Below are 22,597 nucleotides of genomic sequence, written 5' to 3' on the forward strand. Positions count from 1 at the left end.
CTGATTTATAGTGTGCTTCTTTCAAGAACTTCCTGTTTCTTCAAAATAACTTCTTAATTCTAATTTTGAATCTTTAGAAAATTTACCAGTATTTTGTAGTCTTTCCCATATCAGCAACTCAGCTAAATGCTGTCAACAGCCAAAAAACAAGCTAGAAAACAAAGACTAAGACTCAAATCTGATATAAACTGTAGGCATCATGTACTTGTTGCAAATGGACATGGTTTCTGTTTAATCAGTTGACCTGTTTATTGGGTTGGGAAGATCTTTTTTTTTTTTTTTTAATTTCCAATAGAAGCGCTACTTATTTCTGCAGCATTCCCCTGTGTTAGCACTGACCACGTCTTTAGCATTTGAGCAGGAAAAAGTGTCAGAGTCCACAGTGTAAGGAACAAAATGCTTTACGACAGCCAACACTGACACAGAAGAAAGAAGAGCATCTTCAAAATGTATCAGGGTTAAAATATTCTGGGAGCTGAACTGGGTTGCTGTGATATATTTCTTAAGTGCCTTTGAGTTCTGGGAGCAGGTGCAATAATATTATAGTATCCCTCAGGCTAAGCTTCAGACAGATTTCTGCTCATCAAGACGCCCATAAAATATAAGATTCCCGAGTTTTTACAAGCAATGAACAGCCAACCACTAAATTTATTACTCAAACATTTGTTTCAATAAATTTTGTACAGAAGGGTAGTATTTATTGTATCTATAATACAAAGTAACTGCTCAACAAGCTTTATAAAGTATGAAGCAATAAGGTAATAATTATATGAAATGGTTCTACAGAGGTAAATGTCAGGGTAAATTGAGTTGTAGCAAGAATTTATCATATGTACGATGATGCTAACATTTTACTATATCAGTTATCATAATGCTTAATCCTCCTAATCGCTCACCATCATGATATGCAAGATCATAAACTTTTTTCCAGGATTGGACCAAAACATCATAACACTGAACTACACATATAAATAGATTACACCAATCATGTATTCATAAAAATTTATAAAAAGCCGACTGAGAATCCTGTAGTTTTCACTGATGTTCAGAAGAACTCAATCCGATTCATCGCTGCTGAAGTAAGAGCTGTCACTGTACTCGGCTGTGTAAAGGAATTTGTGAATGATCGGATTCATCTTTGGTACCCAGTGTCTGGGAACCAGATATGTTGAGAGGTTAAATAAATCCACAAAAACCTTGTACCTGTCGCTGGAAACATATACATGCAGACATGTTAGATGGTGGATATAAAAGCTGTTTTACTTCATATTTCTTCAAAAATATTTCACACAAATAGCTAATATTCAACATTATATCTTACATGTCATATATATTGTATATAGGTTAGTTTCTACATAACATAGGTATTAATATTATGTAAATGTTAATCACTTCCCAGATTAATGTTTATAGACAGTAATGTGTTTGATTCAAACCAGAGTGATACAGATTAATTATTGTGTTATTATACTCATATAGATGAGGTTGTGTCCTTATTTCCTACTTGTTTAAAGATTTAATTTTATAATTAAAAATATGTTTATGTGTATGTCTGTATGCAGGTATGTGCATGTGCTTATCGGTATTGGTGAGGACAGAGGTGTCAGGTGTCAGGTTACCCTGAACCTGAAATTACAGGCAGTTGTAAACTGACTTACATGAGGGTTAGGAATCAAACTCTAGAGGAACAGTAAATATTTCTAACTGCCAAGATATGACATTTTTTTTCATTGTAAAAGGGTGGTATTTAATGTTATACATTTAAAGTACATAGTTCTTAGTTACTCACTGGAAAATATTTTCTAACTGCAAAATAGCTATCATATAACTTCTACGAAGTATTTATAAATTTAAAGATCATCTTGGCTTCATTGCAAATATTTATAGACTGCTTTTCATATGAAAATGCTTTTCTGTTTGTTAGCCAGCTATTTGAATGAATAGTTTTAAAGTAGCAAACCCTGGTAAAGTTTTATAGAGGAAGACTCTTTGCCTTTGAAGTCAACTAAATCTGGCTTGGAATCCTGCTTCGGTCACTTGTACACATCAGATGGGGCCATGAATATGAAGCTAAAGAGTGGAACTCTAAAGTAAGCCTATATACTTCCTCTGGCCAGCATGGTGTGAGGATTAATGAGATAAAGATGCAATAAGATGAGAATAATCAGAATACATGTATGAAAATGCAAATAATAAATTTGTTTAAAAAACAAACAGAACAAGCAAAAACTTGAGCTGGATTTAATTGAAGACTTTTCTTCCTGGATGGCATGCCTGCTGATTCCTCTATGCCAGTGATTCTCAACCTTCCTAAGGCTGTGATCTTTTAGTACAGTTCCTCATGTTTTGGTGACCTCCAACCATGTTTTTTGTTGCTACTTCATATCTGTAATTTTGCTACTGTTATGAATTTGCAGATGTAAATACCTAACTTTTCCTGTATGGCCTTAGGTGACCCCTGTGAAAGGGTCATTGGGTGGTGCCCCACAGGATGAGAATCACTGCTCTATACCATTGCTGACTCAGAAGCCATTGATCCCAGACCACTCTTCCACACAGGCTGAAAATGATGAAGTTCTTTGACTGAGGATTTTATATTATTACCTTCAGTTTCCACAAGATTATTGGCATCTAACTAGAATGTGCTGTTAACAATTCATACAGAAGCAAAAACTGATATGCATAGGCTTAGAGATGCCAAGATTTACAGACCTTGGTGAGAAGCCCAGCTTACCTCACAGTTGAACGCAGGTAATGATAGCCTGAGGATCCCCCAGTGCCAGCCTTGGTGCCCAGCATTCTGTGCACCATGCACACATGATTATCTAGGCAAACATACAAATTTACTGCATGACTATTTCTCTGCCATTAGCTTTACAGAGTTCTGAAACCAAAGGGTTGGTAATGATAATTGCTTCAGCAAAGGCTGACACCTTATCTCTTAGCCAGATGGAAAGGTCAAATATGAGCACCAGATGAGACCATCAGGTTGCCTAGCATCCCTGTGGCTTGGGCTATACACATCTTAATTCATTCTTCATTGCTTTTGGCCTGTGAGCCCAGTAACTGAGAGGAAGGGCCACAGTGTGGCTTTCATGAACCCTTCCCATTAGCTTCTCTGCGGGATCCCTCTTCCAGGAAAAATAAAAATTAAAGCAAAACCAAAAAAAAAAAAAAAACAGTAAAAGTTATGCATTGGAAGTTCATCATGTTAACTCATACAAGCCATGACCCAGGACAGATGGAGAAACTAGGAAATGAGGGAGTCCTGAGGAGTAAGATAGAAAATACTGCATGTTTTTTTCTCATTTGGGCCATGTTTTAATAACATACATGTGAACATACAATGGGGGCCATGTGCAATGAAGAAGGCATGAGATGGAGATGGAATGAAAGAGAGGCTGTTGGCAGGAGAACATAAGGTACAATGATGGCTGGGTATATAAATGACACAATGAAACCCATTATTTTAACCGCCAGCCAAGAACTAACTAAAGGCTAATGTAATGAGACAAAATAAAGCAAATAATGTTACTTTAAAAGGAATTGGGATGAGGATTGAGATATTATGTATTAAAAATGACAGAACATTCATTTTCTTTTCATTCTAGAATACTTCCACCCCCCCCCCCCCCGAAATGTCTTTGTGGTAAAGGCACAGGATTCGGGTGAGGGAGCTTGATGGAGGAGGACTTACATCTCCATTTGGTCATGAGCGTGTCAATGTCCATAAGTGAGGTCAGCAGCTGGAAAGGGACCTGGAATCGAGGCTCCTCCCTACAGGAAACAATAGGAGGAAGTCCTCTCTGATTAAGAAAATCCAGTGCATCGAGACAGGCCAGAGTGTCTGTGTGTGAGTTGGCCCTGATCAACTTGGTACTTAAGAGCTAAACTACCTCCAGATTGTCTCCTCAGTCACTATTCAGTGCCCAGTGTTTGTATATGAGGTAACCATCCAAAGAGTCATGCCTACTATGGACTCATTGAAAGGGAGATATGCTAGAGTATCTTATATAGAATGCTAGCAGCTATCACATTCTTCGAAGCAGATCCTAAACTGTGCAAACAAAGACAATTTCTATGTCCCCTAGTGTGCTGGGATTTCTTTTTCCATTGAAGCCATAAACATTCTTGATACATATGGTACTTAGGGTATCTATTTATTTCGAGAGGAGAAAGAAAATGCTAAAAGATTTTGTTCCTTTTGTTCCTGAAGAAATAAGTCCAAGAGAATTTGCAAAATTAGACTATACATATACAATATTCTACAAACTCCCCCTTGAAGCTTGTTTGCCCCGGGAATCGTCACTGCCTGAACACACCTTCATGGGATCCAAGGAGAGCATAAACACTCATCAGGATCTGAAAACATTTTAGATTCTAAAGGTGATTTTATATAAAACCACTGACCAAGGAGCCAACTTTTTATGAGACATTTTCCTTGACATACTTTTTAATTTTAGTTTTCATTATATTTTCTTTATGCAGGCCATGTACATGCAATGACTTGAGAACCTTCGGACAGGAAACAACTGGAGGAAGTCAGCTCTGTCCTAGACCTGTAGTTTCTGGGAATCAAACTCAGGTTGTCCAGATTGGTAGCAAGTGCCCTTACCCACCCACCAATCCAACTGGCTTCTAATTTCCATTTTATAAAATAGAGAAATCTCTGAAACAATATTTTTAATAAAATAATAATTTCACATTTGGGTTTCTAAGAAAAGATTTGCTTTGATCTTTTGGGTCACTTAATGACTGACACGCAATGCTCTCAATAAGTAAAATACAATGTGTGTTTGTCTGTCTGTACATGTGTATAAACAGCCCAAGGCATGAGTAAAGACAGACTTGTTATTTAAAGTAATAATTTTCAGTGTTTTTCCCAAAAACTAAATTAAATTTTGATTGCAACTTATAGACCATATCCTTGACATCTCCATATCCACTCTTCAATTTTACTTCCAGTTTTTGTTATAATTTTCTTTTTACCTGTAAAAATATATCATCAGTGCTCCCTGGAGTGCACGGTATGACAGTCGTCGTTCACCTGTAGGATATGCAGGAAATTTTCAACATTAATATTTCTTCTTGGTGCTAGTGATGGAATCCAAGGCCCTAGCATGCCTGAGCCAAGGAGTTTTAGCCCTGATCTGGAGTTCACACCAAGTCTCAACTCAATAGGTAATTTAAGACAATCATATTAATTTGAATTGTCATCTTAGTTAAATGTACTGTGTTTTCAGAGAAAATAGCCAACATTTAGTTTATATTTTTCTTCCTGAGCTTGTACTTAGTAATCTACAGTTTTAAAGGTCAAATTAATATATTATCTATATTTTTAGTATTAATGTACTATCTATATTTTAGTATTATCTGTATTTTTAGTATATTTTTAGTGTATATATATTATTTTATATTCTCAAATGTTAAGTGCTATATTAGAAAAGTCTGATATAAAGAATAAGTAACTCCTGTGATACATGTATTTTTCAGTTACTTCAAAAACTAAGCAAGATTCACTTCATTCCCTATTTGAAAGTGATTTGCAGTTTGTCTATGTTTGATTTGTTTGTTTTGGATGTGGTGGTGAACATCTGTAATCCCAATACTCAAAAACTGAAGCAGAAGGACCATGGATTTAAAGCCAACCTGGGGTACATACTAAGATCCTATCTGAAAATGACTGGAAATTGTAGTTTTGGTTTTGTGTTTGTTTGTTCTAATTTATGTAAAATTAGTTTTCTAGAGTGTGGCGTGTAAGCTAAGAAAATGTTCTGCCCTTCATGGTGAGAAGTAAAGATTAGCTATGGCTCACTGATAATTATAGATAATGGAGGCTAGCAACTGATGCTCACCTCATTCCACTGCTACACTCTGTATTGTACGATAAAAAAATAATTCTGTTTTGCATATTCCGTAGTACTTTACAATCACAGTTTACCTTGGTACCCTTGTGTGTAGCACATAGTATGGAGATATTTGCTAGTGTCTTGTAACTACGCTGAACAATCAAGATGATTAATGTGGGGCTGTCAGACACAGTAGTAACCCATTCCTTACTTCTCTGAGTAGGCAAACCGTTTAACCTGACTTCCCCCAAGTTAGTCTTGATAGACAAGCTTATGGCATATCTCTGTCTTCATGCATATACCCTTGAGGTCTAAGACCCCTGGACAGCACATTTACCTTTACTCAGAAGGTAGTCATGACGCTTCTCATCAAACAAGCAGAGCAGCACCTCCTTCTGCTTCCGGAACTCTGCCATCTGTTCCTCTTTTTCTTCAGAGTCGGTTTTAGCCTTATGGGAAAATATTGTTTTAATCTTCCCCAGCAGAGAGCAGACTGCTGTTTAAAATTTGCTTTTTTCAGAAGAAATAGATTCTCAGCGTATAACAAGTGTGTATTCAATTGATCTTAATACCCAATACTACAATATGGAAGATACGTCTTCCAAGTAGGAAAAGTCCATATACTTGCTGGTCTCTCATTTTCTTTATGTTTAAAAATTTTAATAATGCCAAATACTCTTGAGAAAACTCCTTAGAGATGGACCAAAATGAATAACAAGTGATAGTTACTGATCTTAAATAATAATCATTTAACTTAGAGATAATATCAGTCTTAGAGAATGTTACCTCTTAATCCGAACCAGTACTAATGCTATTTAAATCCTTTAAAATTATTTGATTGGTTAAAAAATTTGCTTTATCTGCCTACCCTCCAGCTCCACTTGGAATTGGTAATCTGGATGGTGGCAAAGCAGCCAGCCCAGTTAGCCTCAATGTGTCAGAGCAAGTACAGCAGCAGGGAGAGCCTGGGTGCAATATTATTGCTAAGGATTACTCATTTATTAAGGAAATGCTCACAGGAAAGTAACAGACATAAAAAATGTGAGCAAAAACTAAATCACCTCACCTCAAAAACGTTCTCTTATAGGAATAAGATGGGATATTTAGTCACCCAAGCACAGCATTAAAACCATAAACAGCACTATATACAAAAATAGAAAAATCACCATAGGGGGTGACAGCAGCCAGAAGGTTGGCAAAGATCGAATGAATATTCTGCCTGCTGACAAACATTTTAAACTGAGAGAATTCAGAACACTGAGCTAACTCAGCTAGTGGGAGCAGCACAGTGAGGTTGGCCCATGTGATATGTGAAAGCTTTAGGGTTTGTGTTAGGGATATCTATCTATTTATTAAAACAGCAATGGAACACGAGAGGTTTTAAGCAAAAGGCAGAGACTATCAGGTTTTCATTTTGGAAAGACAACTATTACTGGAGCACAGAGAATAAACTGGAAGGCCTACGGTGGGGAAGGGATAGGACAGTCAAGAGACTTTAGTTTTAGTCTTGGTGGTAGGTGTAAAAAAAAAATCATGAGAGAACTATTGTAAGATACAAAGCTGATACAGCCATCTCTCAGAAATATTGTTGAGGGACTGGAGAGGTGAGAGATTGCTCAGTGGTTAGGAATACTTGTTGCTACTCATGATTCAGTTCTTAACACCCACATGTTCACTCACAGCTCTCTGTAACTTAAGGCCCAGAGATCCATCACTCTCATTTGACCTTTGTGGGCACCATCTGGGGCACACACGTATATGCAGACAAAATACTCATAGGTATAAAATTAAAGTAAATAAATCTTTTAAAAAAATCATTGTTGAAAAGGAATAGGAACAAGGACCATTCCTAGGTGACTTATTTGACAGTTGAAGGCTCTTGGGAGGAAAACATACTTAACTCTGACAAGACTGGGTCAAGGTGAGGACTCATGGGAGGGAATTCTTCTACTCAATTTTCTTTTCTTATTTTAAGAGAATCAGGAGAAGATACAAGTAGAATGTAAAAATACATGATCTGAAATCTAAGGGGACATCCAAGCTGGGTATAAATGTTTGAGAATCACTGGTGAATACCTAGAGTCAAAGCAGAAGGTGAAGAAAGCAGTAAAGAGCTGGGGAGAGAAGAGTTAGAGAATTCTTTGTGGGAATAATGCCTATTCCTGGGTGGTTAATAACATTGAGACGGGTTGTTGAATTCATGTATATGAATGTCACATGTGAATGAGAAAGTATGAAGGCAGGATGATGAGAATTTCGTGGGAGACAAAGCTACAAGTAACATAACATTATCAAAATGCTTTAAAACATGAATACACAGTCATAATCCTTTGGAATAGACATCCTTACTTTACATTTGGCCTGAAAGAAAAATTATGCAGGAAGTAATTTTTATTGTGACAGAGGTCTACCATTTAAATGAAAGTTGAACCTGTATCAGATGATTTTTGAAGTACGTGGTTTAAGAACCTGTATTGGCTAGTTTTGTGTCAACTTGACACAGCTGGAGTTATCACAGAGAAAGGAGCTTCAGTTGAGGAAATGCCTCCATGAGATTCAACTGTCAGGCATTTTCTCAATTAGTGACCAAGGGGGAAAGGCCCCTTGTAGGTGGGACCATCTCTGGGCTGGTAGCCTTGGTTCTATAAGAGAGCAGGCTGAGCAAGCCAGGGGAGGCAAGCCAGTAAAGAACATCCCTCCATGGCCTCTGCATCAGCTCCTGCTTTCTGACCTGCTTGAGTTCCAGTCCTGACTTCCTTTGGTGATGAACAGCAGTATGGAAGTGTAAGCTGAATAAACCCTTTCCTCCCCAACTTGCTTCTTGGTCATGATGTTTGTGCAGGAATAGAAACCCTGACTAAGACAGAACCCATTCTCAATGTGGCAAGGTTGAATGGCTAAAGAAGTGAAACCATGAAGACAAGGTGCAAGACCTGTATTCCCAAGAATATTTGGAGACAATTTCATTTAAAAAGTAAGGGTCAAATGGGTATTGTCTGTAGCCAATGAAGGTGATCTAGCAAAAATAATAGCAAAATAAAAATAATAATAATAAAAATAATAGCAAAGGAAAACATATGTGGTTAAATATATTTTCCTAGTTTCTTTCTTCTGTGCCACTTGGGCCTTGAATTGATCAACGTATATAATTTTCAACTAGAATAAAAACTTATCAATCCCATGTAAACAATATGTGATAACAACAAGTAAAAATCCTTCTTTATAGTGAAGGTCTTATTTTGGCATAATTTTTATACCTATGGAGAAAGGTAATTCAATCATGTAATATATAGTCCAAGAAGATACATTTATAAAAGGAAAATTATGAGAATAACAGGTAATTTTTGGGTTAAATTTCTAATTCTTTCTCAGTAAGTTTATGGCATCAATTCATAATTACCTGAATCCTTAGAAATTCTTCTTCCAGGCCTTTCAAGATATTTTTTTCAAACTTTCCCCAGAAATTAAATCCATTTGGCTCTAAACCAGGTGTTCTTTCCAGCCATGCCTTAGGGAAAGAATTATTTAGGTTAATACCCGGTAAACTTAAACTTTTAACATCTTCATCATTTTGAGAAACATGTTAGCCGACTTGTAAAACTTTGCCTTTTCCTTCATTCTGTTAATTTAGGAAATAACACCAGTATATTTTGTCTACTATTTTACTGTTTTACTAAATTACTAACCTTGGGAAGACGTTAAGTCCTTTTACCTCTGCGCTATCTTTGCACATCCTCCTGTAATCGATCTAAGTTTACAAATGACCTAGAAACCTGGAAATCAAACTGACTTTATAAAAACCTATTATTTCTTACTTAACATGCATTTAGTTTTGGAATCACCTTTTTATTCATTTTTCTCTATCTTAATAAGTTCTTTAATAGTATATAGGCAATAGTAATCCAAACCACACTTACAACACCCAGGAGATTAAAGAGCCAATTCATTCGAGAAAAATTTTAATTTCTAAGAGTAAAGCTTAGTGATAAAAATCAAGACAAGTCTTGTATTATGCTATCATAAAAACCAAATTAACCATCCATAAACAGTGTTTATAAATTCCAAGAAAATTTGAATGAGGGATTTTTTTATGAAGAGAACATTCATAGTTATTTAATTAGTAAAAATTCTCAGTTCAATTTTTCAATTATGCAATATTTCAGAGAACCAAAGTTGATTGAATAATCAAGCACAATCAAGGCAAGAAATCAGCTAATTGCATATTTCTCAGTAGGAATATTTGATAGAATAATTTAATGAGATGATCATGTTCTTAGGCATTGACATACAATTATATAAATCTTGTTGAATTTATCAGTCAGATTTTAATATTTTAAATATTGCAGTAAGCTCATTTACAAGTTTAGTAGCTTTTTTTCCTGTCTTTGTTTATCGTGAAAGTAACACCATTTTGATAAGAGTGCTAGAATTCCGATACAACAGACACTATGATACAAGTAGGCTGGAGCACTACTTGAGGGGCTACTCAGGTGCTCTTACCTCCACCAGCTGCAACAGCGTCTGCTCCTGCTCTGATTTCAGCAACAGCTCATTGTAGTCTCCTCCAAAGTTATCACGATAGTGTTTCCTGTTGTAAGGGACTCTCAAGCTCTGAAGAACACCAATCTTATTTTCCAGCAGCCGGAACTGTAGACTCTGGAAGCCTGATGCTGGAGACAGGTATTCTCTGAGAACGGAAGGAAAAAAAAAAAAAAAAAACAAGGAAAAGATGAGATGTTTTTATCCTTGTAATGTTTTCTTCTAAAAAGATGTTTTGTTTTGTCAGAATAGCTAACAGGGGCAGAAAGGCACCTGGATTCTACATAAGGAGCTCCTTATACAAATAAAAAATATGAGGTACTTAAACATCATTGTCACTGTGGACCAATTTGAAGTTGGTTAGAACTTTTGATAGTTATGAAATATCAGATATTTTAATACATATAATATATACTTTAGTATATAGTAATGAATAGAAATAATATATAAATTTCCAACTAGGAAAATTTGATTAAATATACACATCACTAACTGTGCATTTGTGTAACACTTTTCCTTCCTAAGAAAAAGACAGGTGAATATTATGAAATTGTGTTTTTCTACAGTGGCAAAGATTGTATACAAATATTATTTAATCCTACCTACCAATTCTAATCATGGATATTATTATTCATCCTCCTACCTAGACAGGTATCAGTGAGGTAAAATAGCTCTAAACAATGAAATGCTGCCTGGTTCATTCAAAGATGACCAGCAATGTTACTAAAACATCAAAACAGTCATATCTTCTAAATCCCCAAGTGATGCTGAGACTTTAATTTCTTAGCCACTACCAAAAATAATTCAACTCCATTTTCTTTTACTTTGAAACTTATTTGAAATTTTGCCTATTACACAATACGATGGGTTCCTTTTCAATTTCTTGAGAAATTTTATCTAGTTTTAGAAAAAAAATGCTTGCATGTATACTTTTTAAAGATGTAAGTCTATATTCAGATGCAGATATACATACAGACATATACAGATGGCTTTGTGTGTTTAGGAGGTTGGAGCCAAAATTGACAGTGTATAATGAACACTGACATTTTAGTTGTCATATTTATTTATATACTCATGCTATTTCTCATATATTTATATCATAAGTTTACTTAAGCTGTTTCACATATAATAACCTTTGTTGTGAAAAACAGGACACAGAGACTGAAATTAGTTGATCCTCTTAGTTCTGAATCTAAAAGTGAGTCACGGGATGTTTTTATCCACTTCTGAAGTACTTGTGATCAGTGTGCCCAGTATCCTCTAAGCCCTGATGGGTCAGGCTTCTCCTTTCATCCCACACCTGTTCTTTTAGAGAACCAGGATGAGATTGTGAGCCTCATTGCACTCTAAGCTGGGAAGCACTCACCTGAAGTCATTGAAGTCCAAAGCAGTCATTGTTTCCAGAACCGAGAACTGCTGTACCAGGAGCTTGAAGATGACCACCACACGATGCATCCGAGCTATCACCTTGAGCATGTTCCTCTCATCCCTGACCTGATGTTGGGGAATAAAATGCTGAGTGGTCAATTGGATTTAGAGAAGATGCAGAATAGATTGGGAGTGACAATATACTGCTATCAGTCTTGTGTTAACATTAACAGAGAAATTTGGAACAGAATTTTGCCAGAAATATTTTAAGATAAGAACAATTTTGAGTTGCATGCAAGAGATTAGTACAAACTGGATTTTTTAAAAATAAAAATAGGCCTGGTGGTGGTGGCATATGCCTTTAATCCCAGCACTTGGGAGGCAGAGCCAGGCCGATTTCTGAGTTCGAGGCCAGCTTGGTCTACAAAGTGAGTTCCAGGACAGCCAGGGCTACACAGAGAAACCCTGTCTCGAAAAACAAACTAACAAACAAAAAAAATAATATTAAAAATATTTTAAATTAAAAATTACATAGATGCAAAGTAGAAGGTATAGGGGTGGTACTGATGCTATGGTCCAGTTCCTTAATTGGTTCTTAATCTGTTAGTAAGGAAGCCATGGGCCGATTGCTAGGTAGAAAGTATAGGTGGGACTTCCAGGTCCCTGGAGGCAAACAGACGATGCAAGGAGAGGAGAGAAGAGTTCACCATACTTCTGATGGAAATGTTGCCAGCTATGTGAGATCTCATAGCGAGTGGCCACACAGGCTACTCCTACAGGCAGGAGGTCAGGGGTGTTTAGCAGCAACCAGATATAACTGAGCAACTAAAGTTTAGGGCAGGTGGAGAGGTTCAGAGCTAAGAGTATTGATAAGGCACACTTTTCCAAGAGGGAAATAGTAACACCGACCACCCAGCAATTGTGTCAAAAGGCAAGTTGAAATTGAACAAGTGTGTGTGTGTGTGTGTGTGTGTGTGTGTGTGTGTGTGTGTCTCCTTTATCCATGGATTCTAGGGAAGCTGGTAGGAGCTGGTAGTTCAGTCCATTCTTGGAGCTTAGGTAGGGTAGCAAAAGCTACATGCAACAAGGAGCTATCCAAGAGAACAGCTTTCACTGATTTCAAAGCATGGTTCTGCTTTAGTGTTGTTTCAGAGAAGAAAGCTGAAGGGAAACCCTTCTGGGAAAGGATGAGATACGTGGATAAATCTCTTCATCTGTGCCTCACTGAAAGCCTAGGTTGCCACTGAGAAGTCAAGGTCTTGTATTCACATGAGAGGGGCAGAGAGGGAGAGGGGGGGAGGGAGGGAGGGAGAGAGAGGGAGGGAGAGAGAGGGAGGGAGAGAGAGGGAGAGAGAGAGGGAGAGGGAGGGAGAGAGAGGGAGGGAGAGGGAGAGGGAGAGAGAGGGAGAGAGAGGGAGGCAGAGGGAGAGAGAGGGAGAGAGAGGGAGAGAGAGGGAGAGGGAGAGAGAGGGAGAGGGAGAGAGAGAGAGGGAGAGAGAGGGAGAGAGAGGGAGAGGGAGAGGGAGGGAGAGGGAGAGGGAGAGAGAGGGAGAGGGAGAGAGAGAGGGAGAGATAGGGAGAGAGAGGGATAGAGAGGGAGAGAGAGGGAGAGGGAGGGAGAGGGAGAGAATATGAACTGCTGCTCATGGAGCAGAGACTCAGAGATGGGACTTATGATGGTATTTTGAGCTCAGGGAAGGAAGGAGATGGAAGCAGGTATCTCAGTTGCAGCTGCACTTGTAGTCCCTGGGTGCTGTTCTGTCTTCTCTCCTCTTTTGTCTTCCTGCCCTTTCCCCCTCCTTCCTTACTCTTTCATTTCCCTCATCTAGTCTATCTTGCCTTCCTCCACCTATCTTGCCATAGGTAATACTAAGTAGAGATAGAGTTTTCTTACCTGTTATAGGATCTTCACTATTTGGGCTTGCAATCTACCCAGTTTATAGCAACTTAAAGAGACCACCAGTGAATGTTTTAAAGGGATTTGTAGATGTGAAATATGTTGAAACTTCTCAGAAAAAAAAATCTCCAAAACTCTTGAGTTGTTTTGGTAGTTAGCTAAATAGAAATTGAAATGCTGATTTCATAGTTTCTAAATGCTTTTAGAAGTTATACAAAATCAATCAGTTCAATGACATTGAAACTTACATGGCCATTTTGGAAGATTTCACGAACAGAATCTAGTTCCCAGAGGATTTGTTTAAACCAAAGTTCATAAGCTGTAAAATTTAAAAAGCCAGTTAGAAAGTATCCCTTTGACTATAATTAAAGGACAGATACATCTAACAAATAAAAAAATTAACTTTAAAAATAATAAATGTGAGCATGAACTCATTTATGTTAGAAATTAGTATTTTAATCATCTCTAATTTTTAAATTTCTAATATACTGTATATTTAACTTTAACTGGTATATACATTATTATTACAGTGTTCCGTCCTTAGGAACATATTTCTTTGAATCTTTTAGGATAGCCCATTCTCACTTCTTGCTCAGATACATACTCCTTAGTGTTACCCCTCCACAGAGATGAACAATTTCCCACCTAGATGAAAATTGTAAGGTCTTATATTTTAAAGTAGTGTTTTGTTACTGCTGTTGTTTGCTTGCTTGCTTGCTTGGGATTTGTTGAGTTTGGCATATATATATATATGGTGTGTGTGTGTGTGTGTGTGTGTGTGTGTGTGTGTGTGTGTACACTGTAGCTGTTTCAGACACATCAGAAGAGGGTATCAGATACTGTAACAGTTGGTTGTGAGCCACCATGTGGCTGCTGGGAATTGAACTCAGGACCTCTGGAAGAGCAGTCAGTGCTCTTAACTGCTGAGCTATCTCTCCGGCTTTATTTGAACAATTCTGGGGCCTGTGGTCTCAAACCAGAAGAAAGAGCAGACAGCTCTCTGAAGTCTCATGCTAGTCACATTATGAGTTCAAAGGCCCCTGTCTTCTAAGTGAGTCAACCAGTCTGAGAATTCCTGCTTCAGCTCAAGGCCCCCTTAAGCCAGAATTCTGTAAGAGCATTTTCTCTGAAGAACATAAGGGGAGTTTGTTCCTGAGAGTTTACTTTTATCTTCCACGGGGCCACGAAACAATACAACTGGTACTGAAAATTCCTACAACCCAGCAAAGGAGAAAGTACATGGTGAAGGCCAAAATATCAGATGAATGAAAATATCCTTTGGGATAAGGAACCGAATGTGCTTCAGTGTCAGTTATCTAAGCCCTCTGTACAGTGACCAAAGTGTAATCTTTCTGTAAGTGCGAGCTTGTTTCACACTATGAAGATTTACAGTAAGAACATGACAGACATGGGAAGACAGTTTGATTCACTGTGTTTCCAGACTGCTCATGGAAAGTGAAATGATTCTTTTCCACTCGTTTGTCCTTCACTGAAGTGTATAAACCCCACAAAAGAAGAAATTTCATCTCAGTTGCCTAGGTTTTCCTTCAGTAACCAGCACAATGCTTGGCGCTGACTGTATATGTAATGAGTTAGCAAATAAAGTCATCAGTGTAATAAGTAGATGAGCTTAAGGGCTAATAATCTGATATCTCCGGTGTACTACATGTGGTACCATTTAATAGATAAAGCCTGTATCTCTGATAATCAAGACAGTAAGCTCAACTATAATTTTTCAGTTACGGTTAATATTTGGAGGAGTTCTAATTTTTATATTTAGGTAATGAACAAATCAAATGCTTGCTAAGTATTTTGCATGTCTCTTTCCAGGGCTAACTTCCTCTGGGTAGTTCTATGAGCCACTCTCAGCATACTGTAACTAAAGTGCAGAAGACAATTAAATCATGGTGACTACGGTCTGTTAGAAGCTTACTGTGTGTTAAACTCTCAGTGTTTACTGAGAATTATTTCATCTCATTGGTATGGAAACAAGTATGAATAATGAATAACTCCTCATTTGGTGTAGGAGGTCTTAAGTCTAAGTAATCTTACTAAGATTATGTAATTTGCCACAGTAGAGATGCCATTCAAATTTTGCTTTGAGCTCCATTTATGCTGATTATCCAGGATTCCTCTCTTACTGATTTTGCTTTAGTACAACCCAACAAAAATGAAAAAACAAACAAACAAATGAAAGACAGGCATAATACAATGTGCTTATTCTTTCCAACCATTCATTTCTTAACTAAAAGGGTTTCTGATGTAACTGAGGGAAGTAAGAACTCATTTGGACAAAGGACAAGAACTCATCAAAAGGAAAAAAAAAATCTGAGTGTGTAGAATAGAGGAGAGCTCCTGGACAAATACACAGAGTCACAAGGAACTTGACAACCACACAGCAGGCACTCTTATCATGTGTGAAACTGTTCATGATATCTTGGAGAACAAGGCCCTTCTGAAAACACAGACTGCTTGCCTGAATGCCATTATGCAAAAATAAGGAATCTGAAAAATATTGCCAAATATAAAAACTATACATTTTTGCCTAATATTCCATTTTTATAAAATTACATGAATTTGTAAAAAATATTTAAAAAATAATCCTATAATGCAGGGTTTTCAGTGCTCCATGAAAAAAAGTGGCATTTTAGCTTGCAAATCCTTTGTGAAATTTTGAGAGCTGAAAGGTCTCTCTTGAATTAAGGACAAAGCTAGGAGACTAGTATAATCTTTTGTCCACTGAACGGACCACAAAGATAAGGACAAAAGGCCAGAGAGGGTCCTGCGAAATTTTATGTGACACAAAATATTCTCATGAGTATCTATGGACAGTTTCTCAGTCTTTTATGACCTTACAGATAAAGACACATTTGCACTATTGGTGACGGATAATTGCAACACTCACTCCTCGTTGCTCACCCTCAAAGCTCACCTTGATGAGTTATGATGAATAGGTGCTCGTCATGGATTTTGTTCCCTTTTACTTCACTCTGAAGTTCTTGCGCATTCAAAATCTTTTCCAACTTTAAATAAGAAAATGAGAAGATGGATCTTAAGATTTCAGCTCTAGGGTTGTGCACACAGACATTAACAAGAAGCAGACTACAATTCTGGAAAAAGTACCCCTGAGTCAAGTCCTTTCAAACTGTGATCGGTCTTTAAAAAAAAAAAAAAAAAAAACAGTAAATGAGTTTCATCATCAACAACAAAAAGTAGGTTAAATTTGCGATTTTAAGAATAATTGTAGTTGCCGTTCTTCTCCAAAATCCTCAGTGAGACAGCACTGTCCTCTCAAATGCCAGTGTTCTCAGGACAGTATGGTGGGAAGCCAACCGTTTGCTTCAAGTCTGCAATACTTTTCTTTCCTCCTACTCAAAGGCTTCTGGCGGGTTTTACATTCATTATCACTTCATCCTTACAAAACTACCAAAGAAGCACGAGAACTTTAACCATTTCCCACCTTAAATTTTTAATCTGAAAGCGAACCATAATCACCTCCCAATTCCCAATGGAAAGCTGTCTTTTATTTCCTAATGGTTTTGAGAAGGTTCTGTGTACCTTTAACATTTCTACATTGTAATGTGGAATTTGCAGATTTCCGATGGGGATTTGGGGTTCTGACCCCCATCTTTTCACATGTGCTGAGCACAGCCCGTCTGCTATCTGCCCTGTGCTTTATCTTTCACAATCTCCTGTCCAGATACAGAACTTTCTGCTGTTGCAGAGCCTCTTCTAGGAAGGAACATTTCACCACTCAACGTGCCATAGCAGATTTGAATAGGCACAGATATCTACGAATAGAAAGGTCCGAAGGTTCAGAAAACTACTGGTGATTGAAAAAAAAAAAATACAGTCAAGTGAAAGACCATTTAGAGACAATTTAGTGGCTGATGACAGCAGCTAAAGCCAGCGAGGGGTTGGTTGCCAGCACCTACCTGCAAGTAATTGCCATAGATAAGTCCTCCTTTGCTGGCTCTGTTTACACCAGTTTGAGCTCTGTCTTCTTCATTGTCCTCCATAGATACGTTTTTCAAAGTGTATCTGCATTTTGAGTGAATGACACAAAAAATTAAAACAAACAAACAAAAAAACCAAAAGCAGAGTGCCCATAAAATAAGAAAGTACAACTCTGTTTCTAATTCTGTCTGGTTTATTAATAAATTAACAGACTAATAAGAAGCAAGGAATTAACTTTTAAGTCCAGGAATTTGACTGTTTATAGGCTAAGGCTGGAAAGTTCCCTTCCATATAAACAGAGATAAACACTCACCCTACACTGTTTCCTGCAAACGGGCACCCACTCATAGTACTGAAGTGTCTCAGGACCACACAGGTTTGCTAGGTCAGGAATGGTATCAACCTTCCCAGATACTTTAGTGCTTGCCTTTTATGTATCCTGATTGCCAGACACAGCCAATCAGCACCCAGCTTACACTCTTAGCCCGGATCTCATTTCGTACTGGTTCAGAACTGAGCCTCTGTAACTTGGGGGTGGATTTTTGTTGGGGCACAGCTTGTTTGCTAGCAGGGCGTGCCAAACCCTCTAACTTGCCAAGTTGAGCTTTTATATCCAACATAGAAGACATCAAATAAATCAATAGAGGCCAAGTCCATAGACATTTACACTTAACTACTTAATTCCAATAAAGTTTTCTATTAGCATAAGAATCCTTAAAGAGAATGGCATTATAGGCAAAAGTTTAACTTCTCCCAGTAGTGTAGTCTCCTGACTTCTGAGAAACAAGTATTGAAATGTCAGCCCTACTCAGTAGGGGGAAAAGAATAATCTCTGGGAAGTAGAGGGAGAGAGAGATCTAGAAGGGAGAGAGGAGGGGCAGGGAAAAGGAAGGGCAGTTCAGATATGGGAGGAGATGGGGGAGAAGTACAGAGGGTCAGGAGTTTGAAAGTAGCTGTGTAGCAGTGGGGGAAGGGGAATTGGGAGTAGCCACTAGGAAGTCCCAGATGTCAGGGACCCAAGAGGTTCCCAGGACCCAAAAGGGAGAACATTAACTCAAATACCCAACAAAGGGGAGATAGAACCTGTAGACCCCATATCCAATGGACAGGCATGGCCCCTAGCTAAGGGATAGGGCCACCCACCCACCTCAAAAATATTAATCCAGAATTCCTCCTCTCAAAACGAAATGCAGGGAGAAAAAGTGGAGCAGAAACTGAAAGAAAGGTCATCAAGAGACTGCCCCACCTAGGGATGCAACTCATCTGCTGACATCAAACCCAGACATTATTGCTGATGCCAAGAAGTGCTTGCTGACAGGAGCCTAGTATAGTTGTCCCCTGAGAGGCTCTGCCAGAGCCAGACCAATACAGATGCAGATGTACAGATTCAAACATTGGACTGAGTGTAGGGACCCCAATGGAGAAGTTAGGGCAAGGACTGTAGGAGCTGAAGGGGTTTGCAACTTCATAGGAAGAGCACCAATATCAACCAACCAGACCCCCTAAAGCTCCCAAGGACTAAACCACCAACTAAAGAGTACACATGGAGGTATCATGGCTCCAGCTAGATATGTAGCAGAGGATTGCCTTATCTGGCATTACTGGGAGGGGAGCCCATTGGTCTTGAGGAGGCTTGATGACCCAGGATAGGGGAACACTAGGGCATTGATGCAGGAGTGGGTGGGCAGGTGGGGGAGCACCCTCATAGAGGCAGGGGGAGGGAGGAGGGGATGGGGACTTGTGTGTGGGGGAAACTGGGAAGAGGGTCAACATTTGGAATGTAAAAAGAATTTAAAAGTCCTTGGCAAATGAGATTCTCTAGAACAAGCTGTTGCTGCTTAAAGCCACACCCAGTCCATATTAGCTCATCTGGCTTAGCTCTTTTCTCATAATCAAAAGTAGCACACTGTACCAACCTTAAGAATTAGACTCAGCTGAGGCATGCCAGTGACAAGGAGTGACCCATCCACACCCGTGCCTGGTGCGAAAAACGAGCAATTACCACTTGTCTACAGTTCTGAAAGATAGCAGCAATACAACGGCCTTTCTATAAACGTCACTGCTCTCACAAATAATGGCTTTGTGTTCTGTTGAGCCAAGACAGAAGTTCCATCACCCTGCCCATAGACAATTTGCACTGCTATTAGGAAATTGACACAGACAGTGTCGCCCACTTATCCCACTCAAAAAGAGATACTTCAGCCTCAAGTTTCTCAGAGTAATCAGAAGCCAGAATCAGCTTCTAGGCTTTGCTCTAACTGTAATTGGGTAATATGAAAACAAAAACAACAACAACAAAAAAAACTTTAATCCCAGCACTTGGGAAGCAAAGGCAGGCAGATTTCTGAGTTTGAGGCCAGCCTGGTCTACAAAGTAAGTTTCAGGACAGCCAGGGCTATACAGAGAAACCCTGTCTCGAAAAACCAAATATATATATAGTAACTTCCTAAATAAACAAAGCCTTTAATTTTTGTAATTTGGTAGAATCCAATGCACATTTAATTCTTTACTTTATTACAGCTTAATAAACTTAAATGTTTAATTGATAAATAGTATAAAATAATGAAATGCTATGTTCCTGGAGAACTTGGAAATCACCAAACTCCTCTGGCGTATCTGCCTCACAATCTGTGTTCTGGCAATGGCCTGGTCGTTACTTATTTATGAGACGGAGGGAGCATTACCTAGGGAAGGGCTATGCTCACTGCTCGCTTCCCTGGTGACCTGGCCCAGAGGGTCTGGGTCAGATTACATTTGATTGACTTCATTTATTGACTTGTAATTTTAGCTAGGTAGGTCCTTACAGGAGAGAGGGAAATGACTTATTTCACTTTCTTTAAGGCTTTTTTGCTGCGAAGTGCTCTTTACTTATGGATTATCATACTAATACAAAGGGAAGGAAAGGGGCTTTTGCTCTATCAGTTAGAGAAGTAGATATTTTGAGAACAAAATAATTTCCCTTTTGTAACATTGCATTCTGCATGAATCTCCTAAGAAGTCTCTACTTAGTGGCTTCTTTTCCCAATTCTAGACAAATCATCCAAATATTTAAAGCTGATGAATCAGAGAATGGGTAAACTTATGGAAAGTAATTTGCTTCCTCTACTCAGGGTGAGCAACTGCTGTTGCAGAGCCTAAATACAGTCACTCTTGATAGTATTTGCTAGAACAACCAAATAAAATTTGTAAGTAGTTAGAGTCTGGCCAATACTCAATTATTTTCCTTCATGGAAAAATTTATGATTTGAAGTTTGTTTCAGACTGGTAAATTATTTCTCCTTTGTTTTTTTTATTTTTATTTTTTGGTTTCTGTTTGTTCATTTCAATATGGGGATAGGAATGCAGTACCTCGTGCATGTTAGGCAAACTCTCTGTTACTGAGCTACATGCCCAGCCCTCCTCAGTACTGTATTGCAAAGTTTTACAATTATCCATACGTGGTACCCAATAAATCTTATAGTCTCCCCGCCGCCCTCTGTATTTCTCCATCCCTTCCTTTCTCATCTCTCCTCCATTCACTTTTCAGCACCAGGGATGGAAGCAAGGGGCTCATGCCTGCTATGCAAGTTCTGTGCCCCAAGCTATGCCTCCACTCTTATACTGGGAATTTTCCACAGCTCTTGAGAAAATATACTCTAATTCAAAGTAGAAGATCTAATTTAGGCATTATGGAAGATCCAAAGAATACATGGGAGCAGGCAATGTCCTCTAGTAATATTCTGAACTCATATTTCAAATGCATGTAACTATATACACATGGATATCTGAGGAACTGTCCTGGAGGGAAAACTTACTGAGGCACCCAATTGAAAGATTCAAATTATAACTAATTATCAGGCAAAAATGGTCCCCAAAAACCATCTACTGGAAATCTTTGAGGCAAAACATTCTTTTATCCTGTTTGGAGAAACAGAATCTTAAAAATGTGAAGAAGGGATAAGTTGTTGTTGTTGTTGTTGAAAATAGATATTTTTTCTCACATATCTTCATTATGGTGTACCCCAGTACCTTTCCACCTTCCCTCCCAATTGGATCCACTCCCTTCTGCCTCATATTGGAAAACAAACAAATAAACAAAGGAAAAGTTTTCTAAAGGATAATAATAAAATATAATATAATAAAAGACAATGTAATATAACAAAAACTAACAATTTGGAATTACATGAGACAAACAGAATGAAAAGAGGCATTAAAACAGAAACCCACTTGTTCCCACACTAAGGAATCCCACAAAAACATCCAACTGGAATCCTTAATGTATACACAGTGACCTGGTCCAGACCTGTGCTGGCCCAGGGCTTGCTGCTTCAGTCTCTGTCAGCTTGTTTATCTCTATATTTTCTAGATTTCCAGCAAACAGACACCATCCTGTGAGAGTAGAACCAGGAAAAGGATATGCTGGGAATTCTGTTGGGCTACATTGAGACACTAAATACTACTAAGTGCAACGTTTCCAGACATGATGGTGTAGCTTTAACAAACGGCCCATCTGCTCTAATGTACATGAGTCCTTGTCTTCCATTGACTGCTCCCACCTTCCAAGCCAATCGTTCACTTTTTAAAATGTAACATCTCCATACTGCAGGAGGCATGAACGCACTGATCTCGTAGGGGTGCTACCATGAGTCAATGCTCCAATGCTGCCTAGATCTTTGGTATGGTCTTATGACTGATTGATTCATTGATTGGCTCATTTACTTTATCAGTCTGACTCACTGACTGTCTGAGGAAGGGTCTGATTATGTAATCTAAGATGTCTTAGAATGGAGAAACAAATACACCAGCCTCCAAAGTGCTGGGATTACAGAAATGTCTGCCATCCATATCTAATTGCTTATTCCTATTGTTATATGTATAAATTTTGCATGCACGTATGTATGTGTACCACACGAATTCCCAGCACACAACAGGGGAAGAAGAGGGCACCAGAATCCATGGAGCAGACTCTTTTGAACAGCTATGTTAGTGCTGGGAACTTAACCCAGGC

At 38.3% G+C, this 22,597-nt stretch overlaps 1 protein-coding gene across 1 annotated transcript; it reads right to left on the minus strand.

Moving 5' to 3' along the window:
* Window positions 1–676: 676 nt before the first annotated feature.
* Tdo2 (tryptophan 2,3-dioxygenase) lies at window positions 677–17,993 on the minus strand. Its single transcript, NM_019911.2, has 12 exons — window positions 17,924–17,993; window positions 17,589–17,694; window positions 16,586–16,676; window positions 13,902–13,972; window positions 11,755–11,882; window positions 10,350–10,536; window positions 9,250–9,357; window positions 6,187–6,298; window positions 4,990–5,047; window positions 3,698–3,777; window positions 2,735–2,825; window positions 677–1,209 (listed from the first exon to the last, which is right to left on the minus strand). The coding sequence occupies exons 1-12, from the start codon at window positions 17,956–17,958 to the stop codon at window positions 1,056–1,058; spliced, it is 1,221 nt and encodes a 406-aa protein (NP_064295.2). The 5' UTR covers window positions 17,959–17,993; the 3' UTR covers window positions 677–1,055.
* Window positions 17,994–22,597: the final 4,604 nt, after the last annotated feature.

This window comes from Mus musculus, chromosome 3 (genome assembly GCF_000001635.26).
Source record: "Mus musculus strain C57BL/6J chromosome 3, GRCm38.p6 C57BL/6J".
Classification (NCBI taxonomy): Eukaryota; Metazoa; Chordata; class Mammalia; order Rodentia; family Muridae; genus Mus; species Mus musculus.